The sequence below is a fragment of the Erpetoichthys calabaricus genome, chromosome 3 (assembly GCF_900747795.2).
Source record: "Erpetoichthys calabaricus chromosome 3, fErpCal1.3, whole genome shotgun sequence".
Taxonomy (NCBI): domain Eukaryota; kingdom Metazoa; phylum Chordata; class Cladistia; order Polypteriformes; family Polypteridae; genus Erpetoichthys; species Erpetoichthys calabaricus.
In genome coordinates, this window is record NC_041396.2 from 186,815,245 (window position 1) to 186,841,425 (window position 26,181).

The 26,181-nt window shown below is 38.8% G+C and overlaps 1 protein-coding gene across 3 annotated transcripts in view; it reads left to right on the forward strand.

The window, feature by feature from the left end:
- Positions 1-26,181, forward strand: part of wasf1 (WASP family member 1) — a 554,848-nt gene that overhangs the window by 330,964 nt on the left and 197,703 nt on the right. For all 3 annotated transcript variants that reach the window (XM_051925241.1, XM_051925242.1, XM_051925243.1), the window contains exon 4: positions 19,358-19,492. In XM_051925241.1, the coding sequence (XP_051781201.1) occupies positions 19,358-19,492 (135 nt within the window). The remainder of the gene's footprint in view (positions 1-19,357; positions 19,493-26,181) is intronic.

The following is a 26,181-nucleotide window of genomic DNA, read 5'->3' on the forward strand; positions in this document are numbered from 1 at the left end:
AAAAAAAGTATTAAATAGAAGGGTTGTCAGCAGTAGACATTCATCTGAGGGAAGGAGATCTAAGTCTAGATTCCAGCCAGAGCCTATCCTGAGAATAACCAGTGATGGCACAGTTACACTTATACACCTGCATACTCTCACTTTGGTGATTGACCTCTACAAAATGGGAAAATAGTTTTAAAGAACAGCTAACTGTGTTACAAATATGTGTCTGAAAGAAGGTTGTTATGTACTGTATGTCAAGGATAAAATCTAGCATCTTCAAAATAGCCTTTTCATCAGTGTTACCTCTTCCACTGCTGCAGATTTTCTTTCTTTGTTTCTGGTTCATTGTAAACAAACGTTCCTGCTGCTGTTGCTTCCACTTCCCACTATCTCTTTTCAGTCACTACTGTTTCTTTTCCCTGTAGTAACCAAGGCTTGTGATATGCAGCTTTTTTCTTTAATCACTTCCTAACTCACTTTCACTGCCAATTATTTTTTCCACAAAAGAAAATTTTTTTTACTAATGTAAAAAATAATAATATATCTGTGTTTATACATATTCTTTTCCTGCTTATTTATTTATTTATTTATTTATTTGAGCGACTAGTGTGTCTCCACTTCAGGGTGCAGTCAGTTCATTACCAGCATGTCAATCTTGAAACAAAACAAAATGTGCCGGTGTATCAGTGGACCAAAGTAATTCCTGATAAAAGCAAATGCAGCTAAGCAATTCTAACATAACACCATGTATACAGTTACATCTGGGAAAAATACCTTCATGGCATCTCCCTCTAAGGAATATCCAATATAAGAAATGGTGTTTGTTAAACCAAATACAACACAAAAGGCAGAGTAGAGTGCCAAAGGGACATAAGGTAAACAAAACCTTACTGCCTCTTTGTGCCTACCTAAACAAGTGTATGAAACCATTTCTACAAGGTAATTTTGCTTAAAGCACTTGTTGCAAATATCTCAATTAGTTCCCAAAGATGACATGAGACTCTTTGAACAACTGCGCAAAAACTATCCAAAATCATAGGTGAAAAGCAAGAAGATGTGTCTCACTTATTGATGAGTTCTCATCAACTCAGTGCATTCTGTTCTGGTATACCGGTATCTGCACATTATTAGTTGTTTTTAAATAAGTGAAATATCATAATATGTGATATTATTATTGTTATTGTTATTTGAGCTTAAAATAAAAATGTTAAAAACTGATTTCACATTTCCCCTTTGCCGATCACTTTATTATGGTAGAAGTATAAACTCAAATTAGTGAACCAAACAAGGTGGAAGTAAATGTACTTTCAAAATGTTACATGGGTTAAATGCCTTACCACCTTGGCCTTATCCTGCAGCCAGTGAAATGTTTCTTTAACCCGTTCTCCATCCTCATTCTGTCTGCGGTCCACAGCAGCTTTAAGCCCCCTCATGTGGTCACATCCAAGGTTACTGGGTATCCTAATAGGGTACGAGCATATCAGACTTGAACTGTCCACAGTGTCCTATGCATCCTAGTCTGTAAGGCAGCCCGCAAGCTTCATATTTTCTTGAAGAGGCAACAAGGTCTACCCGTTTCCATTCATCTGGAGATTTTCAGGCCACCTGCCAGACTTGTCTCATGTCTAAGGGGGCAGCTTGTTCCCTGATTTTTCAATGAGCATCCCTCTTCTACCAAGAGGTCTTAGAAGCTGATGCCACACTGCATAGTGCTCCTGTTATTCAAAGTAGAAGTTGTCTGTCTTTATGTTGAGGGTAATATTGTATGTTTCCTCATATGACACAACTCTGTCTTTTTGTACTTGTTTTCCTGTCCATGTCACTGTATACTTTCCAAGTCCTGCCTTACCACACTCATGAAACCAGAGGTTCTGTACATTGTGGAACTTGGCCCGGACACAGACAGGCAGACATGTTAATTTCACCACCACACGTTTATTTATACAACTATTATTTACAAAGTCTTTAAGTGCTCCACAAACCCCAATCTTCCCCAAAGACCAGGCCAACCACACTGCCTCCTTTTCGGACCACCTCCTTCTCTCTTTCTCTCTGACCTCGTCCTGCTTCCACCCGACTCCAGCCTTGAATGAAGGGAGGCGGCCCCTTTTATCTGTACCCAGATGTGTTCCAGGTGTGCACCGGCAATCACGCGGACACGCCCCAGTGTGGCGGAAGTGCCAGCTGTCCCCCTGGAAGCACTCCGGGTGTTCCCTCTCTTCTTCCCCCCAGCACTTCTTGGTGTGGCGGAAGTACTGGGGTCCAGGGTCCTTCAGGCAGGGGGGACGCCCCCTGGCGGTGACCACGGGCCCCTACAGGGTTGGGCTTCCAAGCCCTGTACCCGTGGCCCCCAATACAACCAGGGCGGACGCCCCCTCGTGGTCTGGAGGAGGAATGAGCCCTCCTCCTGTCTTCCTGGGCGTCCCGGCCGGGCATGAGCCCCGTCCGGGTGCCACAACATGTATGGATTTCTCTTATTTCTGCAGTATTTGTGTGAAACCATTTTCTGCTCTGTTCAGCCTCGATGGCAGTCTTATGTCTTCCAAAAATATGCTAGCTAAGCAACCATCTTATAAAGACTTTTCATAATTTAAAAAGGTACCATTGCATATCTGCTGAAATCAAAACATCACAAAATATAGTCGGCTCATAATTACAGTTCTATACATAATACATAATTATTGTCATGACAGTATATAATAATATTCTCAAACTTGTGTATTCCAATTGCTGACAACCAGAAGCGAAGGAACCAACCATAGACATGGTTGCCAGTTTATTATAAGTGCCATTTGCACTGTGCCAATTTGGAATTTCTCATTAACCTACAGTATCATGAGCATCCATCCATCCATCCTTTTCCACTTATCTGAGATCGGGTCGTGGGGCAGCAGCTTGAGCGGAGAAGCCCAGACTTCCCTCTCCCCGGCCACTTCTTCTAGCTCTTCCGGGAGAATCCCAAGGCGTTCCCAGGCCAGCTGAGAGACATAGTCCCTCCAGCGTGTCCTGAGTCTTCCCCGGGGCCTCCTCCCGGTTAGACGTGCCTAGAACAGCTCACCAGGGAGGCGTCCTGGAGGCATCCTGATCAGATGCCTGAGCCACCTCATCTGACTCCTCTTGATGCGGAAGAGCAGTGGCTCTACTCTGAGCCCCTCCCGAATGACTGAGCTTCTCACCCTATCTTACACCCTACGGAGGAAACTCATTTCAGCCACTTGTATTCGCGATCTCGTTCTTTCGGTCACTACCCATAACTCATGACCATAGGTGAGGGTAGGAACGTAGATCGACTGATAAATTGAGACTTTTGATTTGCGGCTCAGCTCCTTTTTCACCATGACAGACCAATGCAGAGCCCACATCACTGCGGATGCCACACCGATCCGCCTGTCGATCTCCCGCTCTATTCTTCCCTCACTCGTGAACAAGAGCCCGAGATACTTGAAATCCTCCACTTGGGGCAGGATTTCGCTCCCAACCCTGAGAGGGCATTCCACCCTTTTTCGGCTGAGGACCATAGTCTCGGATTTGGAGGTGCTGATTCCCATCCCAGCCGCTTCACACTCAGCTGCAGACCAATCTAGAGCGAGCTGAAGGTCACGGCCTGATGAAGCAAACAGGACAACATCATCTGCAAAAAGCAGTGACCCAATCCTGAGTCCAACCAAACCGGACTCCTTCAACGCCCTGGCTACCCCAAGAAATTCTGTTCATAAAAGTTATGAACAGAATTGGTGACAAAGGGCAGCCCTGGCAGAGTCCAACTCTCACTGGAAATGGGTTCGACTTACTGCCGTCAATGCGGACCAAGCTCTGACACCGATCGTACAGGGACCGAACAGCCTTTATCACAGGGTCTGGTACCCCATACTCTCGGAGTACCCCCCACAGGATTCCCTGAGGGACACGGTCGAACTCCTTTTCCAAGTCCATCATGACTTGTATCATGAACATATTAATATTTAAAAAACTGTGAAAATGGTTAAGTACTGCGACTGTATGCAACTGGTGCCTGCATCTCACGCTTGACACCACAGAAATGTATTTTGTATGGTGCCTTGTGGTGATGCTGTCTATTGAAAAGTTATTTATTTACATATTAAGAAAGATTGTGTTCAGTTCTTTGTTTTCTTCGTTAGTATTCATTGATTGTTCTTAATAGAAGCTTCTACTTTAATTTTATTTGATAGCATACATTACCTATGAACTGTCTACCTGTTGGTTCAAGTGGATTTTGGAATTGCTTAGCACTGTGCAAGTGAAAAAAATAACATGGAAGTTATTTTATCAGTTTGCTCATCATCACAAATGTTCTCCTCAAAGCCAACTTTAGGATATTCATTCTCTGGTTCTCTGTACATGGCTCTTATTCAAGAGAATGGATGAATGAATGGATCTTTCTCAGACTAATATATGTTCACACTGTAATTTTTCCATTAGTTGGGTGGTGTGCATAATTCAATTGAATTATATTGCCCCAAGAGTGAAATTTGGTTTGTTAGCAGGATTTACAGAGAGACCAAGATGTGACATTAAAAACATATCACAAAGAACACAGCCATCAAATATAATCTTAGTGCAAATAATTATAATATATGCATAGCAGTAAGCACTTATTGTGAAATATTAGATGAAAAATTAAAACAAAATTTAGGCTTGCCTAATGATTGATGCAAATGATGGCCGTTCATCCCATGATTTTAACCTCTGGGTATTTGTTAAAGTAGAACTTATTTAGAAGATTGATAGCAGTTGAGATGAAATAGTATTGAAACTGGTTGTTTTTATGTTTGGAACCTTGGACCAGTGACCTGATGGCAACAACTGAAATTGAGAATGTAGTAAATGAGTCCGATCTGAGAGGATACACTCTGTTCTCTGGAAGATTTTCTTGTTAAACAGGTCTCTAAAATTTGACTGTTGATACCGTTATTTATTTATGCTTCATTTTGCAATTTGAGTTATTCTGTTTTTGTTGCTGACATTAGGATTTTCAAACCAGGCCAGCAGAACATAAGTAAAGACAGACTCAATACAAGAGTTATTAAAAATTGATGTAATGGTAGGACTCGCACTTAAAAGACTCTGTTTCCTTAAACAGTACAGGTGCTGTTAACACACCAGCCAGAAAAATCAACTACCACTGGAACATGATTGGTTTCGTTCTTCTTCAGTAGGCTTATAATCACAAAGCCAACAAAAAAAGTTTAAGATGAACCCCTTTTTTCAGATTTAATGCAACAGCCATTAGTGAAGAGAATGCGGAAAAGAGAGGAAAGAACACACTTCTGTGGATGAGGGTGGCATGTCAGACAGCCATTTACCTTCAGTCTTTGAGTACAATCTTTTAAAATATCAATTGTCTATCCTACCAAACTGAAGTGCAATTTTAAATTTGTTACAAATCTCTCTCAAAAAGTTGGGACTGGATGATATTAAAGCCTATGAAAACTCTAATCATTCATCTCCTTGTCTTGAACAATTTGATTCAAAGACACTACTTGTGATGACTCCACAAGGTAAACATTAAATTGTTAGCAAGTCGCATGCCTAATCTTTTATCATAGTTTTTCACATTACTATGTAAAAGTTTTATAAGAGTTTTGTACTTCAAAATGTTATTCCTCTGCATTTGTGTTTGTATTTTTAGTACTTTATTTTTTTGTGTGTGTTTTTCTCACCATTTTTTAACCACTTCTGTGCTCCTTTACCGGCCTGTAACAGTATAGAGTATAGATGCCATCAGTAAACATCAATACAGGACAAAAATCAACAATGTGGTTCAGGATCTGAATCTCCTTCAGTAGTACTAAGGCATTAGTGAAAAAAAATTCTGTCACACAGGCTTTGTCCAGTGCAAAAATGATTTAGTAGGCCTACTGGTTCAAAACCTAACACTTGGCATGTAGGGTCGGCAGTTTGATTGTGGGTAATCTTGATTGCCTATCCCCAGTTTTTCCTGCAGTGTTCCAATACCATAATAGGTCTTGTATCTGTCCATAGAGGATGACAAGATATAAAGCGATGTCAATGAGGTTGTATTAAGTTATTGTAGAGCAGCCATTCTGGATGATGTTTGACTTTTTCCTAACAAATTAAATGAGGTTAAATAGTACTGGGAAGCAGGGAAGTTGGGTCAATCTAATGATGTACATTTCAATATTTAGCTATCTGACTACCAGCTTTGTAAGGTGTTGAGTTTAGCCCAAATGAGTCAACAGTGCTCAGCTGTTGCCCAAAGTGAGAGTGTGTCTGCACCCCCATGCAGTACCAGCTAATTTAATGATTAAGGCTTTAGTGAGATACACCCTTAAGAAGTTCTTGCATTTTGAGTGCTTCTTCATTGGAAATTCTGGCCATGCTATCTAAGCACTGCAGTCTTAAAAAAATTAAAACATAATTGAATTAGTTTTATATTATTCTGAATAATCAGGAAGAGATGTTCCAGTAATCCAGCCTGATTAAATTTAAACTGCAAACTGGAGTCATGTAATATGCAGTTACATGACGCAAATCTCCATCTATTGCATTAATCATGATACAGTGAGTATACATTATTAAATAAACCATGTTAGAGTTTGCTAACTCATGTACTGAGCTGTTTGTTTTACAAAAACACAGGAAATTATACTTTAATTACAGAAATGGTTTTAAAAGATTCATTAGCATCTGTAGCTTATAACTAAAATAGCATGCATGATGACAAGCCTGTAAATTAAGGGGATTAAACAACAGCATGTTTTTACAATTTCTTAATCTTGGAGGCGGGCATAAGCAACACCTGAACTAAACTTAGCCATAAATTCTCTCCAACTAGAAAAGTGTTAAGTGATCTCAGGCTGCAGTTGGCATCTAAGTGCTTATTAGCAGTTACTCTTATTTATACCTTCCATCTCTGACAGCAGCTCTGCTGGCTATTGCTGCTGTTCAATGTGTATGAGGCAGAGAGTAGTGGAAATGTGAATCTCAGCTCAAAATCTCCTGCTTCTCATTAGCAGGATTTGTTTCATTTCTTCTCTTAGGCAGTGTGTCTGAGCGTCTAAGAAGCCGGACAACACAGCACTCACCTAAAGGCTCACTCCTCAAAGAAACTCACTGTGCATGTTTGAGCACAATGTTACACTGAAAAAAAATATTTTTGTTCAATTTGTGTTTTGGGACGATATTGAACATTGTAAATTCAAGTTAAAATAAAGCATGCAATGTAGTCCTGTTTTTGTTGTATGTATTTTGCAGACATCATTATAGAAAATCAGGGTAAAATTTAATAGTAGTTACTATAGTATGACGTACCATAACATATTTCCTTTTTCTGTGTTATAAGACATTGTAACATTTTTCCCACCATTCCCATTTTATGCTTTGAATGCAGCACATATTGTGAATAATATAAAGGGTTACAGTTTCTGTTTAACCAAAGATGTTCACTTTTGCATTACATTTTGTATATTTTGATAAGTGAGTGTATTTCTATAAATGTTGTATAGTTATATATTTTTATGGAGCCATAATTAAATTAGCACACTGTGCCTGTGCTTGGTGACAAAAGTAATATTAGGATAAACTGAACTGAAATGTATAAACACATTATTATTTTTTGATGACACTAAGTGTACAAGTACTGGCATATGTTAAATGTTTTTAAAATGTGTTTAACCCTTACCACTTTAATTTACTATAATTCAATACTAGGGGGCTTTGCCCCCTGCTCGCTTCGCTCGCCAACCCCCGTGTTTGGTTTTCCAAATACACACTTTTAAGATTTTTTTTTCTTTGAATTGTTGCTATTTCATTAGTTTCACTTTTATTTCTGAACTTTCTGAATATTTGGAATCTTTAAAGTCCCAACATGCTGAATCTTTTAAATGAGGTCCGTGAGACGTGTTTAATGATTTTGTACCATAATTCAGGATGGGTTTCTCTGTTTGGATTTTCAGCACAAGTGATCTACATCATCAGCAGTTAATTATTTTTTTTGCAAAGTAACCAATAAATGCATGTAAGGTAAACCCCATTTTTGAAATTCTTTGACTTAAACATCAAAGCCTTACAATAATTACATACTTCAGACATATCACCTATGTCCATATATTTGATGTCTATTCGCCTTTTCATTATTTCTCCAAGTAATAATTTCTCTTTGTTTGCGCTAATGCGATGTTTACTTTCTTTGTTTTGACACTTTCCTTTTTTTCTGCTTTCATATTCTGTATCTTGCTCTGCATGTGTTTCGCGCCTACGTTTTTTTGAGTCTTTTGAATTCCACTGTTTTCATTATGTCTAACCTGCTCTGCATGTGTTTGGCCCCCTTGTTTTTTAACCTCTTTATGACATTTTACTTTGTTTTATACTCATTGTCTTTTATTTCTGACCTTGCTTTGTCCAGCTATGTTTTCACTTACACCTGGTCCGTGATGATTATTTTCCCTTTTTTCGAGTAATAATTTCCTTTTGTTTGTGCTAATACGATCTTTACTATCTTTTTTTGATTCTGTATCGACCTCCGCATTTGGCTCGAAAAGAGAAGAAGTAAAAAAAAAAAAAAAAAAACAGACAGACGTCGTAAAGTCTCACAAAAGTTTTACAAGAAAAAGAACGCCGACTTCGTAACCCCAAACACAACCTTCTAGCACCCTCTCCAACCCTCCTCCTGTCCCAACCCCCCCCCCCCCCTTATCGCATCAATCAATATTCCGCTGTCAGTCTTCCGTGCTGTACTCCATCCTCCCTCAATCGGACCTAACAGTCACTCAAAAAAAAAAAAGGCTTCAACCTGCCTGGGATGCTACAATACTTTCGAATTTTACCGCTTTCATATTCTTTACCTTTCTCTGCAGGTGTATTGTGCCATTTTTTTTTTGTGCCTTTCAAATTCCACTGCTTTCATAATCTGTAAACTGCTCTTCATGTGTATAGCGCCAACGTTTGAGAACATCTTTATGAAGTTCTACTTTGTCTTTTACTCTTTGTTTTTTAATTCTGAGCCCGAATGGACGTGCTTTTTTTTCAATTCCACTTGTACCGGGCTGATTATTACTTTCCTTATTTTCTGAATTTGCACCTCGATTGTTCTTTTTCTTTTTTGCATTTTTTTCTCTCCAATGCTTTTGAGTCTCTTTTCTCCGCGCTGCTCTTTCTTCTTCGCTTAGTCGTCGACGTTTTATCTATAATGTATTGTCCTTATACGCTTTATATGCACTGAGAGCCCTGGATCTGTGTGTGCTCAAAGCCTTGACACGACTGAGTGTTTTGCTGCCCGGGTCTTATTTGATATAGTTTGTAAACAGGGTGTGTCTTGCAAGAATCTCATGTTCTACATCCCCACGAGATGCTCCGTGGCCAGTCTCTTTTTCGTCTTGCGGGTCTTTTAAGAGTCTTCCGTGATCTTCACGTGAAGATCACGTCTCGTATCCTAGGTCTTTCTAGGATTATTTTTTTATAATAGAGAGATGAGCTGCACAGAGAAAAAAGAGGCATGTGGCTGGAGTGAGCTGTGTTGGTTGACTGGTTTACTATATGGTACTGTGGTAGACAGGCCTCCATTACCTCCAACGAAAATATCACTCATGTTTTTACAAATACTTCTCATGTTCAAAGGCAACTCTTGGAATTTCTCCTACATCATTCCTCAGTACGATTGCGTGTGTCATGTTCCCTTACCTGACTCTTTCCAATTCAAGCACGTTTGACTGAGCAACCAAAGCCAAACTGACCATTCAGACCAAAGTCAAAATGACCGATCAAATTGCACAGAGGGCCTGGACACACACATGCATGCACACAAAATTTAACTTTCTATTATAGAGCTTATAGTTAATCCTCAGATTGGAAAATGGTATAGAGAGAGAGCTTCTTTTTTACCCCATCTTTGTTAGTCAGGCTTCCTTGATGTACCTCCTAGACCAATGAAATATCACAGTGCAAGGTGATTGCCTGTTTCATTCCAGTCCTGTTTCAGGATGACTCAGCCCCATTCCGTCTCCATCCAGATTGTTCTTCCATCTCAGCCACCTGTGTCTCTCTCGCCAGCTGGCCATTATTTTTAACCAGTATTTTCTAATATTTTATCAGCACTAGTTCTAACCTGAAGCAAGTAGAATAATTGGTTTTTAATGTTTTTTTTCTAAGTTCATATTTTTTTCAGTTATAACACCATTCTCGTGACATTTTGTAGTAAAAAAGAGTAAAAGTTTATTTCTATGCATGCCTATTTCTTACATGAATATTACTAAAAAAACGAAAGTGAAAAGCAAATGTAATGTTAATAAAACAATCATTATTATTCAAAACAAGGAACAGATTCCTGAGGTTCATCACAGTATTGATGCTTAGTGTATGCTTTAGTAAATTTAAGGTAAATAAATTCTTGCTTATACCTGTGCTGATGATTTTTGAAAGGATAATATGAATGATCACTTAACATAGGAGCTATAATTATCTTTAATGTGATACAAGATGTTCTCCTTTTTCATAATTTTTTTCCATCGTTTAGTTCAATAAATTAGCACCTCTTGGTGCTCTTTGTTCTAAGCTAAAGTAGAACTCCAGGAGAACTCCCATTACAATTTTCATACATTTGTAGATTGGAACAAAGACAAATTTTTCCTCTATCTACCCTTCTGCTCCACAGTTTAAAATCAGACATGATTAAAGTGCACATTGTAGACTTTTGTTTAAGGTATTTGCATATGTTTCAGTCACTCCATGTAGAAATGACAACACCTTTTCAATATGGTCCCCCCCATTTCAAGGCACCATATTGTTAGGGACAATTGACATTATAGGTGTTCGTGACTACTTAGGTATACATTGATTCATTAGTGCAGGCATAAGATAGATAGGCTTGCTTCTACCCTTTAGAGTCTGTAGTTGCCATTGTTCAACATGAGGTTATTTTGTCATTTCAGTATTCATGTATGGTGTTGGAGATTATTACTGACTATTGTAGTGGCTGGGCTGGAAATGGTCCAGCGGCAATGAAAAGTTTCATGCACTGTAGTATGTTCTTGAAAGCAAACCTCAGCTTGTGTGTTTTGGTAATTGCAATGTCAACTTTTGTAGATTTCTTTCTATCCTATCATGAATGTCAGCAACAACCTCTGAGGTACGAACAGAAGTGCATAATGTTTCTATCCATTGAGTATTCACAGACAATCTGTGAGTTTCTGAACATTGCATCTGTGTTTTCAGTATGCCATGGCCTTTTCAGTCACTAGATGTGCACCACAAGGACCTTTTCTCTTTGTTCTGTATGCCGCAAACGATAAAAATAACACCAGGTCACAAGAAGAAATTCTCAAATGAATCTGCACTTATGAGGTATATTGATTGGAGGAGATAGATTATAGGAGTCAGGTGGAGAACTTTGTTTCTTGGTGCAAAGAGAATTGTCCTCTTAACAACAGCAAAACAAGGCATTGGTTATGGACTTCCACTGCACCAAACGGTCTCTATGTGCGATCACTGTTCAAGGGGTGGATTCAGAGGTGGTCCACATTAAAACACAGAGAAACTATATAAGAAAGGGCAAAGTAGGATCTTTTTCCTTCGGAGACTGCTGTCCTTTAATGTGGGAATTGACATCCTTGACATCTTCTATAACTCTATGCTAGCCAGTGTGATTTTCTACGCTGTGGTGTGCTGAGATTGTAACATCACTTCAAGCTAGGCTCACTGAATCAACAGGCTAATTAAAAGGGCAATCTCCGTTATAGGATGCACTCTGGAATCCCGGGAGGTAGTAGAACAGAGAGTTAAAACAAAACTGAGTGCCATTTTGAACAATGCTGCACATCTTTTCTCTGGCAGACTAACACTGAGTACTTTCAGGTAACAAATTATTCAGCAAAAGTATGTCAAGAAAGGCTACTGGAGGTCCTTTATACCAATAGCAAAACATCTTCATACTGCCTGTGACTGTGGCCAAGTCAAAAATTTAAATTTTCTTGCTATATTGTCATTCCACTGTGTGTTCTGGCTAAAATGTATGTGTGTACATCTATTTATTTACTTGCTTATGTAGATATTTATTTATTTATTTATTTATTTAAAGAGCTTCTGTAAAAAGCAAAATTTCCACCAGGGACAAAGGAATTGCTGTCTGTCTGTCTATCTATCTATCACCTACATATCTATCTATTTAATTCAGATAACAACTAAAAAATGATGTGATCACAGACATTGCAATGGTTTATTCAATCTGCTGGGTTAATGGTATCCAGTAGGGTATGTCCTGCAAACCTGAATTGAAATAAGCTGTTTCTATAATTGCAGCTTCTACCTATACATCTCAACCTGTTTGTCTCTTTGGTTGTAATTATAATGTGTCCTCTAAATAATTCATCATCTTGACTTGCAGAAAGCATTTAATAAGGTGGCACATGAGACAATGAATGGGAGGTCTGAAAATCAAAAGTACACCTTATGAGAAGTACTTAAGAGTCATTGTGGACTCAACACTATCAACTACCAGACAGTGTTCAGAAGCCATTAAGAACAATAACAGAATGTTAGGTTATATAGCACAATGTGTAGAATATAAGTCCACGGAGGATATGCTCAAGCTTTATAACACACTGGTGTACTGGAGTACTGTGGGCAGGTTTGGTCTCCAGGCTACATAAAGGACATAACAGCACTAGAAAAAGTCCACAGAAGAGTGTCTAGTCTGATTCCAGGGCTACAAGGAATGAATTATGAGGAAAGATGAAAAGAGCTGAACCTTTTCAGTTTAAGCAAAATATTAAGAGGAGACATGAAGTATTTAAAATTATGAAAGGAATTAGTATAGTGAATCAGGACTATTTCTTTAAAATTAGTCCATCAAGAACACGGGGACACATTTGGTAACTTGTTAAGGGTAAATTTTGCACAAACATTAGGAAGTTTTTTCTTTACACATAGAACCATAGACAAAAAAAAGTTACAAAGCAGTCTGGTAGACAGTACGACTTTAGAGACCTTCAAAACTCAACTTGATGTTAATTTGGAAGAATTAAGTGGATAGGACAGGCGAGCTTTATTAGGCTGAATGGCATGTTCTCATCTAGATTGTTCTAATATTCTAATTATGAAAGCCACATGCAGGTGTGGGTATACAGTATGCATAATGTGATGTACTGACACCCCAGTCAGTTTGCAGGCTGTAGTTCGTGCAAACCTGAATTGAAATAAGCTGGATTGAGAATGTTCTGTGCAGTTATGATATTTCAAGTAAGGGCAGATGAGTGAATGGGCAAGCAATTCATATAATGTGTATATATGTGTGCGTGTATATATATATATATATTTTCATGGCATTCGTAGTCTGAATCACAATCTGATTGTATGGGTGGTTACCTACCAGGTAACGCTTGTGGTTGGTTAGCAAGTCGGCTAACATCCGCCATGGTGCCCTCTTTCAGTTGCGAGAAGCAGATCATAGAATGGTTGAAATAGTTTTTACTGTCAAATAATGCTGACAAGCATTACCTGGTAGGTAACCACCCATACAATCAGATTGTGATTCAGAATACGAATGCCATGAATGTAATTACCCCGATCTATATGCTGTCAAATGAACGAACCACATGCCATGGCGCAACGTTAGAGGCTTTGCCTTTAGTACTGACGTCCGAGGTTGTATTCACCGAGAGGGGGGTGCAGTGAGTGTGTGTGCCTAATAAGCCCAGAATTAGGGCGAAACATGTGTTGCGTACTCTTTGCATTATTTGACAGTAAAAACTATTTCATATATATATATAAAATGCATTTTATTTATAGGGGCACTTTACATTAGCAGTAATTCTCAAAGTGCAACATAAAAAGATTAAACAAAGGCAAGATAAAAACACAGAATAAAACAACAATAATTATAGCATTCTTGTTAATATGCTTTCCTAAATAGAAAAGTCTTCAGCTGTTTTTTAAACAGCCTACAATCTGCTGTGTTCTCAGGCTCTCTGGTAGGGCATTCCAGAGCCGTGGAGCAGCGGCTGCAAAGGCTCAGTCACCCATTGTATGAAGTTTGGTCACAGAGGGGCAAAGGCGGTGGGTATTTGTAAAACGGAGGTTTCTTGTAGTGGATTGTAATATAAGGAGTTCTTTAAGATATTGTGGAGCATTCCATGGGTACACTGGTGAGTAAACAGAGTTTGTATTCGATACGGAGATGGATAGGGAGCCAATGAAGTGAATGAAGGATTGGTGAGATATGTTCATATTTCCGCACCCTCATCAGGATTCTTGCAGCACTATTTTGAATTTGAATATACATATATATTTGCTTTAATTTTAATGGCCATGGAGTTACTTTTTTATTTAATTACTTATGATCATTTTAAGTGTCATATAGCAATAGTAAATGCTTTAAAAGACATCATATTGAAATAATTATGCAGAAGGTAGAAGTAAATATAACATTTCTAGCATGCATTTATCATGAAACTGTGTTTCATTTGTTACTTTTCAGCTATTCAGAAGTTTTTTTTTCTGTTGTAGCATAATTGTAGCCCAGGAAATTACAGAGTTACTTGATATTTCTCTTTAGTTTTTCATTATTTTTCAGATCCCATGCAGCACATTTTGGTTTTGCCAAAGGTCATTTTGGCTGTGTGTTAAGTCAGTAAATGTATAAGATGACTGACTGACTGTGTTATTGTTTTTAGGGAAGAAGTTAAATCATCTGAAGCATGTCAGCCTGGGGATAATTTGGAGAGTGCCATCTGTGAACCTGAGACTGTGCTCTCAGTTGTCTATGTTAATGAGGGGGTTTCCATGAATTTTAAGGAAGTGGAAAAAGCAGATAAGTGATTTGGCATTCATGTTAGGAAGTTTAATTAAAGTGAGATGTCTCTCACCTGCCCCATTCCCTTCTCCATGGAGAATGGTAGTAGTCTAATTTCAGATACCAGAATTTCCATACAGTTTGCCTTCAGAATCCAGCAAAGAGCTTACACCAGCAAGTCAGCAATGCTAATTGACTGCTTAGTGGAATCAGCAAGGTTTGTTGAGCCTGAAGTTTGTTATTTGATTACTTAAATGTAAGCAGAGCTCATTGAAAGGAACAGCACCAGAATATTAAAGGGAGAGGCATTAAAGAAATTAAATTAGAAAAGACTTGGCAAGTAAAATAAAGTTTTAGAATATTCTATGTCACTTTATAATAAATTTCTCTATAATCACATGTAATATTCAATTACCAGTTCAGTGTGGATACACTTATGTCAATCTTGAATGGATCCTGGTAGATCTCATTAAAACATCCGTATACACTAATACTGGACAAATTTATTGTTTTCAATCAACTTAGTGTGTAGATTTTTAAAATGAGGAGGAACTAGAATCCTGGGAGGAATCCAGCATAAGGAAGACAATACCAGCTTGATACAGAAAGACACTGGTTTAGGGATCGATCTCTAGTCCTTAGGGACTCAGCTGCTACTGATATACTGCTGCCTATACATTGAATATTAATTTACAGAAATCTTAAATTATAAAATTTGCCTTAGTTCCAATAAAATTCTCTAGATGTATATTATACAGTATAAACAGTAGTAGCACCTTATGATTTAATTTCAAATTTTCATTCATAGCAAAGATAGCATAAGTACTTTAAATGCACAAGGGCCCTTTTCAGAAACCACTTTGGTTGTTTGATAAAATTTAAATAAAATGTATGGCGTCAACATTTTACCTTTTCGCTTTGCAAGTATAAAGTTGAACTGACACTTTTATTTGTCCAGTTGCCACAACTGAAGTGGACTTGACAGCTTTCACCTCAAGTGTTCTACTTGAAAATTGTGTATTACAGAATACAAAGAATCTTAAACAAGGCTTAGGATATGAAACAACAATCGTGGTAAAGAAACGCAGCAAGAGGATCCATAGCCAAAAGTTAAATCTAGCTCCTTCAAAATCTATCTAGGCAACTATCAGTAATAAAGTATTTTAAGTATGAAATGTATTCTTCATTCTGCAGTGACTGTTCTTCTCCCTGAAGGCTATAAGAGAAGCTCATTGGTGGAAAGGCAAAATAAGGAGCAAAATTCTGAGAACAGAGGAAAAAAATCATAGTGAATGGAATTTTGAGTGTGTTCACATTCTGTAAGCATGTATCTTATTTTTGTAAATGAATTACTCATCACATATTACTAAGTACATTATGTTGATTGTGATGACTTCTTGTGTGAATGGAGCCATTGTTTCTTGTCAGCTGCAGCATTCTGTGTAATGATTTCTGACACTTTACTTTCTAGCTGATGAAAAGGTGATCTGCATATCAGACTGGTTTTCCTGTAATTTGAAATCTTAAAAAAATGTGTAAATAAATGGGGAAAAACTATTTTCTTGTTAAAAATGGACTTATGTGTTCATTGGAACCTTTGGGAAATTTCATTATCCTAGGTGCAGAAGTGTTTCACTGAAGCTTTTAAGTAAAATCATTCAGTTTAAAACAGGATCTTTATTATTTTGTTGTTGTACATTTTGATGTCATTGTTCTCTGAACCAAATAATGGTGATCTAATTTCCATTAATCCTAATACTGTATATGAATTATATTTCTTAGCTCATGATTGCAAATGAAGCTTTAAGCGCTGGATTAAATTACATCACAGTTATAGGTGAAGTCATTTTTTTTTTTATCACAATAATCATTCATAGCATTATCTGTAATTTTGGGAAAGAAACTGGCTCGTCAGGCTGGCAAAAGTATAAGAATCTAATGTTATACTACTTCTTCTTTTGGCTGCTCCCATTAGGGATCACCACAGCGGATCATCTTTTTCCATATCTTCCTGTCCTCTGCATCTAGCTCCGTTACACCTACCACCTTCATATCTTCTCTCACCATATCCCTAAACCTTATCTTAGGCCTTCCGCTTATCCTCTTACCTGGCAGCTCCATTCTTAGCATCCATCTCCCAATATACCCAGCATCTTTCCTCTGCACATGTCCAAACCAAAGAAAATCTCACCTCTCTGACTTTGTCTCCCAACCATCCAACCTGAGTTGACCCTCTAATGTACTCATTTCTAATCCTGTCCATCCTTTCACACCCAATGCAAATCTTTAACTCTGCCACTGTCTCCAACCCATATAACATAGCTGGAATCACTATCGTCTTGTAGACCTTCCCTTTCACTCCTGTTGGTACCCATCTGTCACAAATCACTGCTGACACTATTCTCCACACACTCCAACTTGCCTGCACTCTTTTTCACCTCTCTTCCACACTCCCCGTTACTCCGTACTGTTGATCCCATGTGTTTAAACTCATCCACCTTTGCCAACTCTACTCCCTGCATCCTCTCCATTCCACTGACCTCCCTCTCATTTACACAGATGTATTCTGTCTTGTTCCTACTGACCTTCATTCCTCTCCTCTCTAGAGGATATCTCCACCTCTCCAGGGTCTTCTCGACCTGCTCCCTACTCTCGCTACAGATCACAATGTCGTCCACAACCATCATAGTCCATGGGGACTCCTGTCTAATCTCGTCTGTCAACCTGTCCATCACCATTGCAAATTACAAAGGGCTCAGAGCTAATCACTGATTTAATCCCACCTCTACCTTAAATGCATCTGTCATTCCTACAGCAGACCATACTGCTGTCACACTTCCCTCATACAAATCCTTTACCACTCTTACATACTTCTCTGCCACTCCTGACTTCCTCATACAGTACCATAACACCTCTCTAGGCACCTTGTCAATTGCTTTCTTTAAGTCCACAAAGACACAATGCAGTTCCTTCTGGTCTTCTCTATACTTCTCCATCAACACCCTCAGAGCAAACATTGCATCCTTAGTGCTCTTTCCTGGCATGAAACCATACTGTTGCTTACTAATCACTTCCCTTCTTAACCTAGCTTTCACTACTTTTTCCCATAACTTCATGCTGTTGCTCATCAATTTTTATCCCTCTGTAGTTACTACAATTCTGCATATATCTGTTATTCTTACAAATTGTCACCAGTACACTTTTTGTCCACTCATTATGCGTCCTCTCACTTACCAAAATTTCCAAGAGTCTAATATTATACATAGGGTCAAAATGTAGCTAAGGTGACTTGTGGATAAAGTGCATCACACATATAGGTGAAAACCAGGATCTGAAATAATGTTTAGAAATTTTTCAAACCGTACACTAGGCGGTCCAGTTTAATTCTTCAAGTGTCATCCAGCAGTTACAGACACAGTCTTGTGACTTTGCAGATGGGCTCCTTGCTCCCACTTTGGGAGCCTTTTGAACCCGACACCATCAATAACCTAAGCTTGGCAGATGAGGACCAACACACACAAAGCAAGGGGATGGTGTAAAGGTCCTCATCGCTTTTATTAAAATCATTTCAAAAATGTAGAGTGTTCAAAAAGGTGCAATGCTCCAAAATGCAATAAATAAATAACCTAATAAAAGAGTGGAAATCTGTGAGATTTAAAACAGGACTTAAAATGAGAATTAAAAAAAAACATCACAGTGATTGGGTCAATGTTGCTTTCCGTCATGGACAAGCCCAGCGCAACTCCCTCTTAGTCTCCCCAGCTCACCAATTGCTCGCTCAGCTGGTGGAGACTTCAACAGCTGTGGTCCTCTCCAACCCAACCCGCTCTTGGCCGCCCCGAGCGGTATCAGCCAGACTGCTCAGGGTCGGTTGTCCTCTTGTCTTCTTTCTTGCTCACACCGATGTACCTCATATCAATGGAGAGGACACCATTGATCACACCCACTTCTCTGAGCAATTAGTCTCTAGAGCGCTGATCTTTCACTCCATCAAGGGACCAACGACCGCGCTGCCTTTCCCGATACTGGCTGGCTGGCTCGTTCTCTCTCTCCACCCCAATGCTGTTCTCTCAGCTGTTTGTGGTTTCTTTTTTCTTTCTCTTTCCTTGTTTTTTCCTTCCCTTTTCCTGTACTCGCGCTTCCCTTTTAAAGCAGGGACGAGGCACAGCTGCGGCAATCAGTATCTCCTGGCACCAATTAGGGTCACAAGCGATCCTGCACCTGTGACTAAGTGCAGGGCCATTCACTCCCACATTGCACATGAGAACCGCTCTCGCCACGCTACCATGCCCTCACACAAAGTGTGGTAATTATTTATTTATTTAAACCAGCCATTTTCTGAGCCATGGACTTGATATACCACAAATCTGTCCAAAACTTAATTAAATATAAAGAGTCAAAATAAATTGTTGCTGTCTGTCATATTGTATCAGATTTGCATAGTCGATTAGTTTACAGTATGTTAATTAAATGTTCATGTAGAGGTTCCTACTTTACAATATGTTATTATTTGATTTCAGACTAACCTCAAATACACATTTTTCTCTTTCAGAGAAAAGATTGTTTTTTGTGTTGAAATACTTTTAATGTGATGTTCCTTTCTTGCAGGTAAATTTGCAGAAGACTTGTTTGGCGAGCTCTTCAATGAAGCCCACTCCTTCTCATTCCGTGTAAATTCCCTCCAGGAAAGAGTGGATCGCCTCTCTGTGAGTGTTACACAACTGGACCCTAAAGAAGAGGAGCGTAAGTGTACCAACTGTTCAATTTACTTTGAGCTTAAACATATAATTTCTGTTGCCTCTCTTTCCTTGAGTACTGATTTGTTGTTGAGATTGGTTATTGTACTATCATATGTAGGTTATATCTTGTAATAGGAAAGTGTTATCTTGCTGATCTCTATACCTGTAATAATTGTTGAGAAATCCAAGGTGCGAAAAATGTGTGCCATTATTTTTCCTAATGCACATAATGGAGGGACAGGCATGTGGCGAACACAAAGTTACAAAAATCATGACAATTTAAGAAATGTACTATCAAAATTAGCCTGCCTACAACTAATATCTGTGTGGTGGCGTGGCTCACCTTCATACTTACCTCTCCAACGTCTTTACTGAAGTAGTCAGGTATAGTATGTTATAACAGCTACTCTCATCACTTCCAAGCAAGTAAACCAGCATACTTTACCAAAGGTACCAACAGGATATACCAAGATATCCTTACACACTTGAACCCTGCATATTCCTTAAAGGACTATTTACCTCCTCAGTTCATTTCATCCATTCCTCCACTTGATTTTTAACCCTAACCATTAAGCATCTCCTTTGCATCTAGATTGAATATTGACAGCAGTTACACAAAATGAAAAGTAAATACAATATGTAAATTTCTTACAGCACAGTATAGTGGAGACTAGTTTTGCTTTCTTGTAGCATTTTAATCTCATTTTATTAAAGCCATCCAAAGGCTTACTAAATGTTTAAAAACTAAGGATACATTTTCTGTCCAGTTCAAAATCAGTTCAGCTTGTTCTTATTAAGCAACGTTTACTTACCAGGTTAGCACGCTCTGTTAATTTAAAATGTAGTATACAAATATAAACAATATAAACAGAAAAAGATTAAGTACATATCCATTGCTGACCTAATGAATATTTAACTTTTTGCATGACCTATTCAGTTTCATCAGCTTTGTGAGAAAACATACAAGAGATACCAGTCAGTCCAATTAGCTCAATTAGTCAAGCAACTAATTGACTCCAGTATCTCAACTAAGAGAACTTTATTATGTCTATGTCTCAAGAGGTTTATTGACTGCAGTAGTAAACCTTTTAATCTTTTAAAAGTTTCTCTGTGTTATAAAGTGCCTCTTTGAGATAAAAGCTGAGGTTGCTTTGCTTAGACAAAACAAGACATTGATATGTGGCAGTGTCTGTAACTTAACCTCATGTTTATCATTGCGAACCTTTATTACTATTTTGCAGTAATTTTGTTGTACATTTCTAACCTTTAAATTACCCTCCTTTTCTTTAAGTGTTATAGTAAAAAGGTTATTCACAAACTTTACTACTTTATTGCACTATGAATAAAATGGAAAAGGGAATATAAATCTGTTACTTCCTTTTTGCTGCTTGCCATTGTTTGTGCAATTTGTCTACCCCAGGAAAAAAAAAAGAAACTGAATTCCATGGAACTGTTAGTTATACTATATTAGCTGCTAATCATGAATGTCTTGCAATACTGTATAACACTATAACACTAATGAATTTGGGTGGCTTCCCTTACCTGTAAACTGAGCATATCTAATAAACTGAGTGTGGTGCTGAAGACACAAAGTTGCACCCATTTTGAGGTGCAAATTCGCTTAGTGGAAACTTGGTGTTTCCCATTTCTGACAACTCTAAACGTCCTCACATGAACTCTTTCTACAATGCTTTGATTTCCAGACCTTTCGATTCTATATCAGTTTTAATGAACATTATGTATTCTGGAATTTATACTGTACAAAAGGTGCCATTTCAGCAATAAAAAGCACCCATGAGAGTAAAAGTAGGGTTGCTTGATCCTACCTTGTATTGTTTTTTTTTTTTTTTTTGGTAACATGCTAGCTTAGCAATACCAAGATTTAAAATGCTACTTGGCTATGGTCCACAACTTTGAAGCCCAGACTGAGGTGCAGGTGATTTAATTATAGTTTTATTTTATTGCACTGAAATATAAAATCACATCTACAGGAAAGCAGTAGAAGTAGATAGATTGTGGTTGACAGCTGTCTGCTAAAAGGAGTAATTTTGTACATAAACATATTTTTTGTGAAGCTTTCTTCAACAGTTCCACACTGATTCTACACTATTTCTAGTATAAAAGTTTAATCCCATATCCCAGAATTGTATTAAGCTAGTTTGAGAATGTTGTGGTTATATTACTTGTACAAATATGCTGAATATGGCATTATTTAATGTTTTAAAAATTAGTTTTCTCAGGTGTGCTTGTTATAGTAATATAAGTTAAAATAAATCTCAGGTCCTTATACAACAGTTTATCATGTTAATGAAGTATGCCAATGAAGAATTAATAGTTTAAGTGGAGACTTTTTTAAACTGTAAGGCATTATTGGCACAAAGTTTAGTTTAAGAAGAAAATATGTATTTATTTTCCATGAAATGTGACATTACAGCTCCAATGACTTGAATCCCCAGTCAGGACACCGTTTGCATAGAGTTTGCATGTTTCCCCTGTGTCTTTGAGTGTTTCTTCTCCTGTATCCCAAAGATTTGCAGAACAAGTTGATTGATAACTCTAAACTCATCTTATATGAGTGTATTTGAGTGTGTGAGTGGTGCTTGTCCAGGGTTTGTTTCTATTGTGCATCTAATTCTGCTGGAGATGAATTAGGTTTTCTAGGATCTAGTTTTGAAATAAGCAGTTTTGGAGGAAAAAAAAGAATGTTAATTACTAAATTGATGTTTCCTGATATAAGCCTTATGATATATAGCATTTCACTACAATTATCTCTGAAATATTAAAACTTTAGTTAAATACTTGTAATAGCAACAAACAAGATTTTATTGTGAATTCCACAAAACCAAAGCCTTCTTAAGATGGGACATATTGGGGAAAGCAGTACCATGAAGTACACCAGATATTAATACGAGGGGGAGTCAATCTAAAGTTAGAAAATGAGATGTATTAGAAAATAGAATGAATCTTAACAAAACTGATAATATCATTTCTCGATGTAGTCTCCACCCTTCTCAATGCACCTGTGGCACCTGCCTGGAAATACCTGGATTCCAGCAGAATAAAAGTTTTTGTCTTGTCTTCGCAATCACTCACAATCATCGCTTTCTTCACGTCAGCATCTGTTTTCAATCAACAATCACCTAGATGTTTTTTTTAGCGGTCCAAAAAGGTGGAAATCATACGGTGCCACATCTGGCAAATAAGGAAGATATGGCAATATCTCAAACTTAAGTTTCTCCAGACAAGCCTTGGTGTTTTTTTTTTTTGTCTTGCAGCAAAAGGACTCCTTGAGTCAGCAGTCCCTGCCGCTTGGATTGTATAGCAGACTTCACATTGGTCTCCAGCAAGTCACAGTAACTTGCACTAGTGACTGTAGTACCCTTTGGCATGTAATGTTTGTCAATAACTTGGGTGCAAGGGTGCATCCTCTCTTCCTTTCTTTTCAACATCTATGCAGAAGTAATCATGAGGAAGCTGGACTTGGATGATTAGAGTGTTGGAGTGAAAATAGGTGGAAGAACCATCAGCAATTTGACATACACAGATGATACTACCCTGCTGGCAGAGAGTGAGAAGGACCTAAAGAAGTTGATCCTGAAGCTGAAAGAAGAAAGCGAGAAGATGGTACTTTACCTGAACATCAAGAAGACCAAGATCATGACTACCGCCAACAAGAAAGTCCACTTAAAGATTAACAATGAAGTGATAGAAGAGGTGACAGCTTTGTTTCCCTTGGGTCCCTCATTGATGACTGTGGTGGTTCAACAGCAGAGATCAAGTGTAAATTAACACTGGGGTGCACAGCCATGGTGAGCATGGACCAAATATGGAAGTGTAAGGACATCTCGGTCACCATCAAACAAAGACTGTTCACTGTCATTGTGTTCCCAATCGCAACATATGGTTGAGAAACATGGACATTCATAAAAACAGATAGAAGAAAAGTCGATGCCTTCAAGCTGTGGGGCAGGCTGGAGAAGACTTTTATGAATCCGAGGTATAGCTAGGATCACCAACAAAGATGTTCTTGATCATATAAACCCAGAGTTGTCCCTGGAAGGCAAGATCACTGGACAGAAACTGACCTATTTTGGTCATGTGATGAGGGTGACACTAGAAAAGTAGGCTCTACTTGGAATGGTAAATGGTAAAAAGAAGCAAGGGAGACCAAAGGCCCATTGGCTGGAAAACATCAAGAATGACACGGGATGAACATTAAGCAACTGAAAGAAGCATGGCGATGAGTATCCAAGTGTCGGACATGGCTAAATGGATAGGAGGATAAATATATACAGTGATCCCTCGCTATATCGCGCTTCGCCTTTCGCGGCTTCACTCTATCGTGGATTTTATATGTAAGCATATTTAAATATATATCGCGGATTTTTTGCTGGTTCGCGGATTTCTGCAGACAATGGGTCTTTTAATTTCTGGTACATGCTTCCTCAGTTGGTTTGCCCAGTTGATTTCATACAAGGGACGCTATTGGCAGATGGCTGAGAAGCTACCCAACTTACTTTTCTCTGTCTCTCTTGCGCTGACTTTCTCTGATCCTGACGTAGGGGGTGTGAGCAGGGGGGCTGTTCGCACACCTAGACGATACGGACGCTCGTCTAAAAATGCTGAAAGATTATCTTCACGTTGGCTACCTTCTGTGCAGCTGCTTCGTGAAGTGACATGCTGCACGGTGCTTCGCATACTTAAAAGCTCGAAGGGCACGTATTGATTTTCGGTTGTTTGTTTTTCTCTGTCTCTCTCTATCTCTCTCTCTCTCTCTCTTTCTCTGCTCCTGACGGAGGGGGTGTGAGCTGCCACCTTCAACAGCTTTGTGCCGCGGTGCTTCGCATACTTAAAAGCCAAACAGCCCTATTGATTTGTTTGCTCCTTTGAAGAGGAAGATATGTTTGCATTCTTTTAATTGTGAGACTGAACTGTCATCTCTGTCTTGTCATGGAGCACAGTTTAAACTTTTGAAAAAGAGACAAATGTTTGTTTGCCGTGTTTGAATAACGTTCCTGTCTCTCTACAACCTCCTGTGTTTCTGCGCAAATCTGTGACCCAAGCATGACAATATAAAAATAACCATATAAACATATGGTTTCTACTTCGCGGATTTTCTTATTTCGCGGGTGGCTCTGGAACGCAACCCCCGCGATGGAGGAGGGATTACTGTACAGTGTATATCTATACTAATAAAAGGCAAATCCCTCACTGACTCATTCATCACTGTTTCTCCAACTTCCCATGTAGGTAGAAGGCTGAAATTTGGCAGGCTCATTCCTTACAGCTTACTTACAAAAGTTAAGCAGGTTTCATTTCGAAATTCCACACGTAACTGTCATAACGGTCAGCAACATCCGCCATGTTAAGCTTTCTTATTTATGGCCCCATCTTCACGAAATTTGGTTGGCAGCTTCCCTGTGCTAACCGAAACCGATGTATGTACATATTTCGGTGGTATGACGCCACTGTCGGCTGCCATATTGAACTTTCCAACGGTCTTTTTTACTTATGGGCCCATCTTCAAGAAATTTGGTACGCAGGTTCCCAACGCTAACTGAATCCTACTTACGTACATATATATGTCCATAGCCTGCAGCTCGGTCGCCGTGTGAAGCGGCGTTGGGTCCCCCATCCCAACGCCTGCCATGTAGTTGGCTGCCTGCCTATATAAGGCTGTCCGTCGCTCCGGTCTCTTCATTTCTTTCCTTGCTTCGCCACGGTATTCACGTCTCCCTGCTGATAACTGCAGCCTTTTTATTTAATCCACGGCTTCTCCGCTGTTTTATTGTTCGTTTATTATGATTATAGTTATTGTGTAGGTATTTTAGACTTAGTTTACATTGTTCAGGTGCCCATTTCCTTTATCATTCCAACTGTACCCCCATTATCGAGGTGATCACCATCGATCAAATAACTGTCACTTACCGAGTGGTTTCCATGCCCGGAGATGGCACCTGCCTTTTAAATTCTCTATGTTACATATTGCACGGCCATATCAGGCTCACTCTTGATAGATAGATAGATAGATTAGATAGATAGATAGATAGATACTTTATTAATCCCGATGGGAAATGATATCCGGAAGAACATTGTGTCTTATGTATTGAATGACTGGGACAGGTTCAAGGTGTGGACTGATGACGGTACAGGAGATAATTATACTACACAGGAGCACTATAAGAGTGAAATGCTTAAGCCCTTCACCTATGGTTCTGCATGTGAGTTGATGGCTGCCGCTAAATTGTTCGGTTGTCGCTTTCAAGTGTACCAAAATGGCCAAATATTTTACACCTTTGGACAACCGCCGATGCCTCTTACAAAGCCTTCTTCAAAATGTTTACCCCAATCTACGAAATCTCCACGAAAACGACGTGTCATGGTTGAGGGAGAGAGCTATCCTGACACCAAGAAATGACATGACTACGACTATAAACCACATATTACTTCAAGAACTACTTTCACAACCGAAAACATATCAGTCTGTGGATTCAGTTGTAGAAGTGGAAGACACGGTGCACTATCTGGTAGAGTTTCTCCACACTCTGAATCCTCCAGGCAGTCCTGAGCATAATCTAATTTTGAAGGTTAGGTTACTAATAATGTTACTGAGAAACTCACAGCCACCGAAACTTTGTAACGGCACGAGACTTCAGGTCACATGTCTGCAAAAGAACCTAATTGAGGCAACTA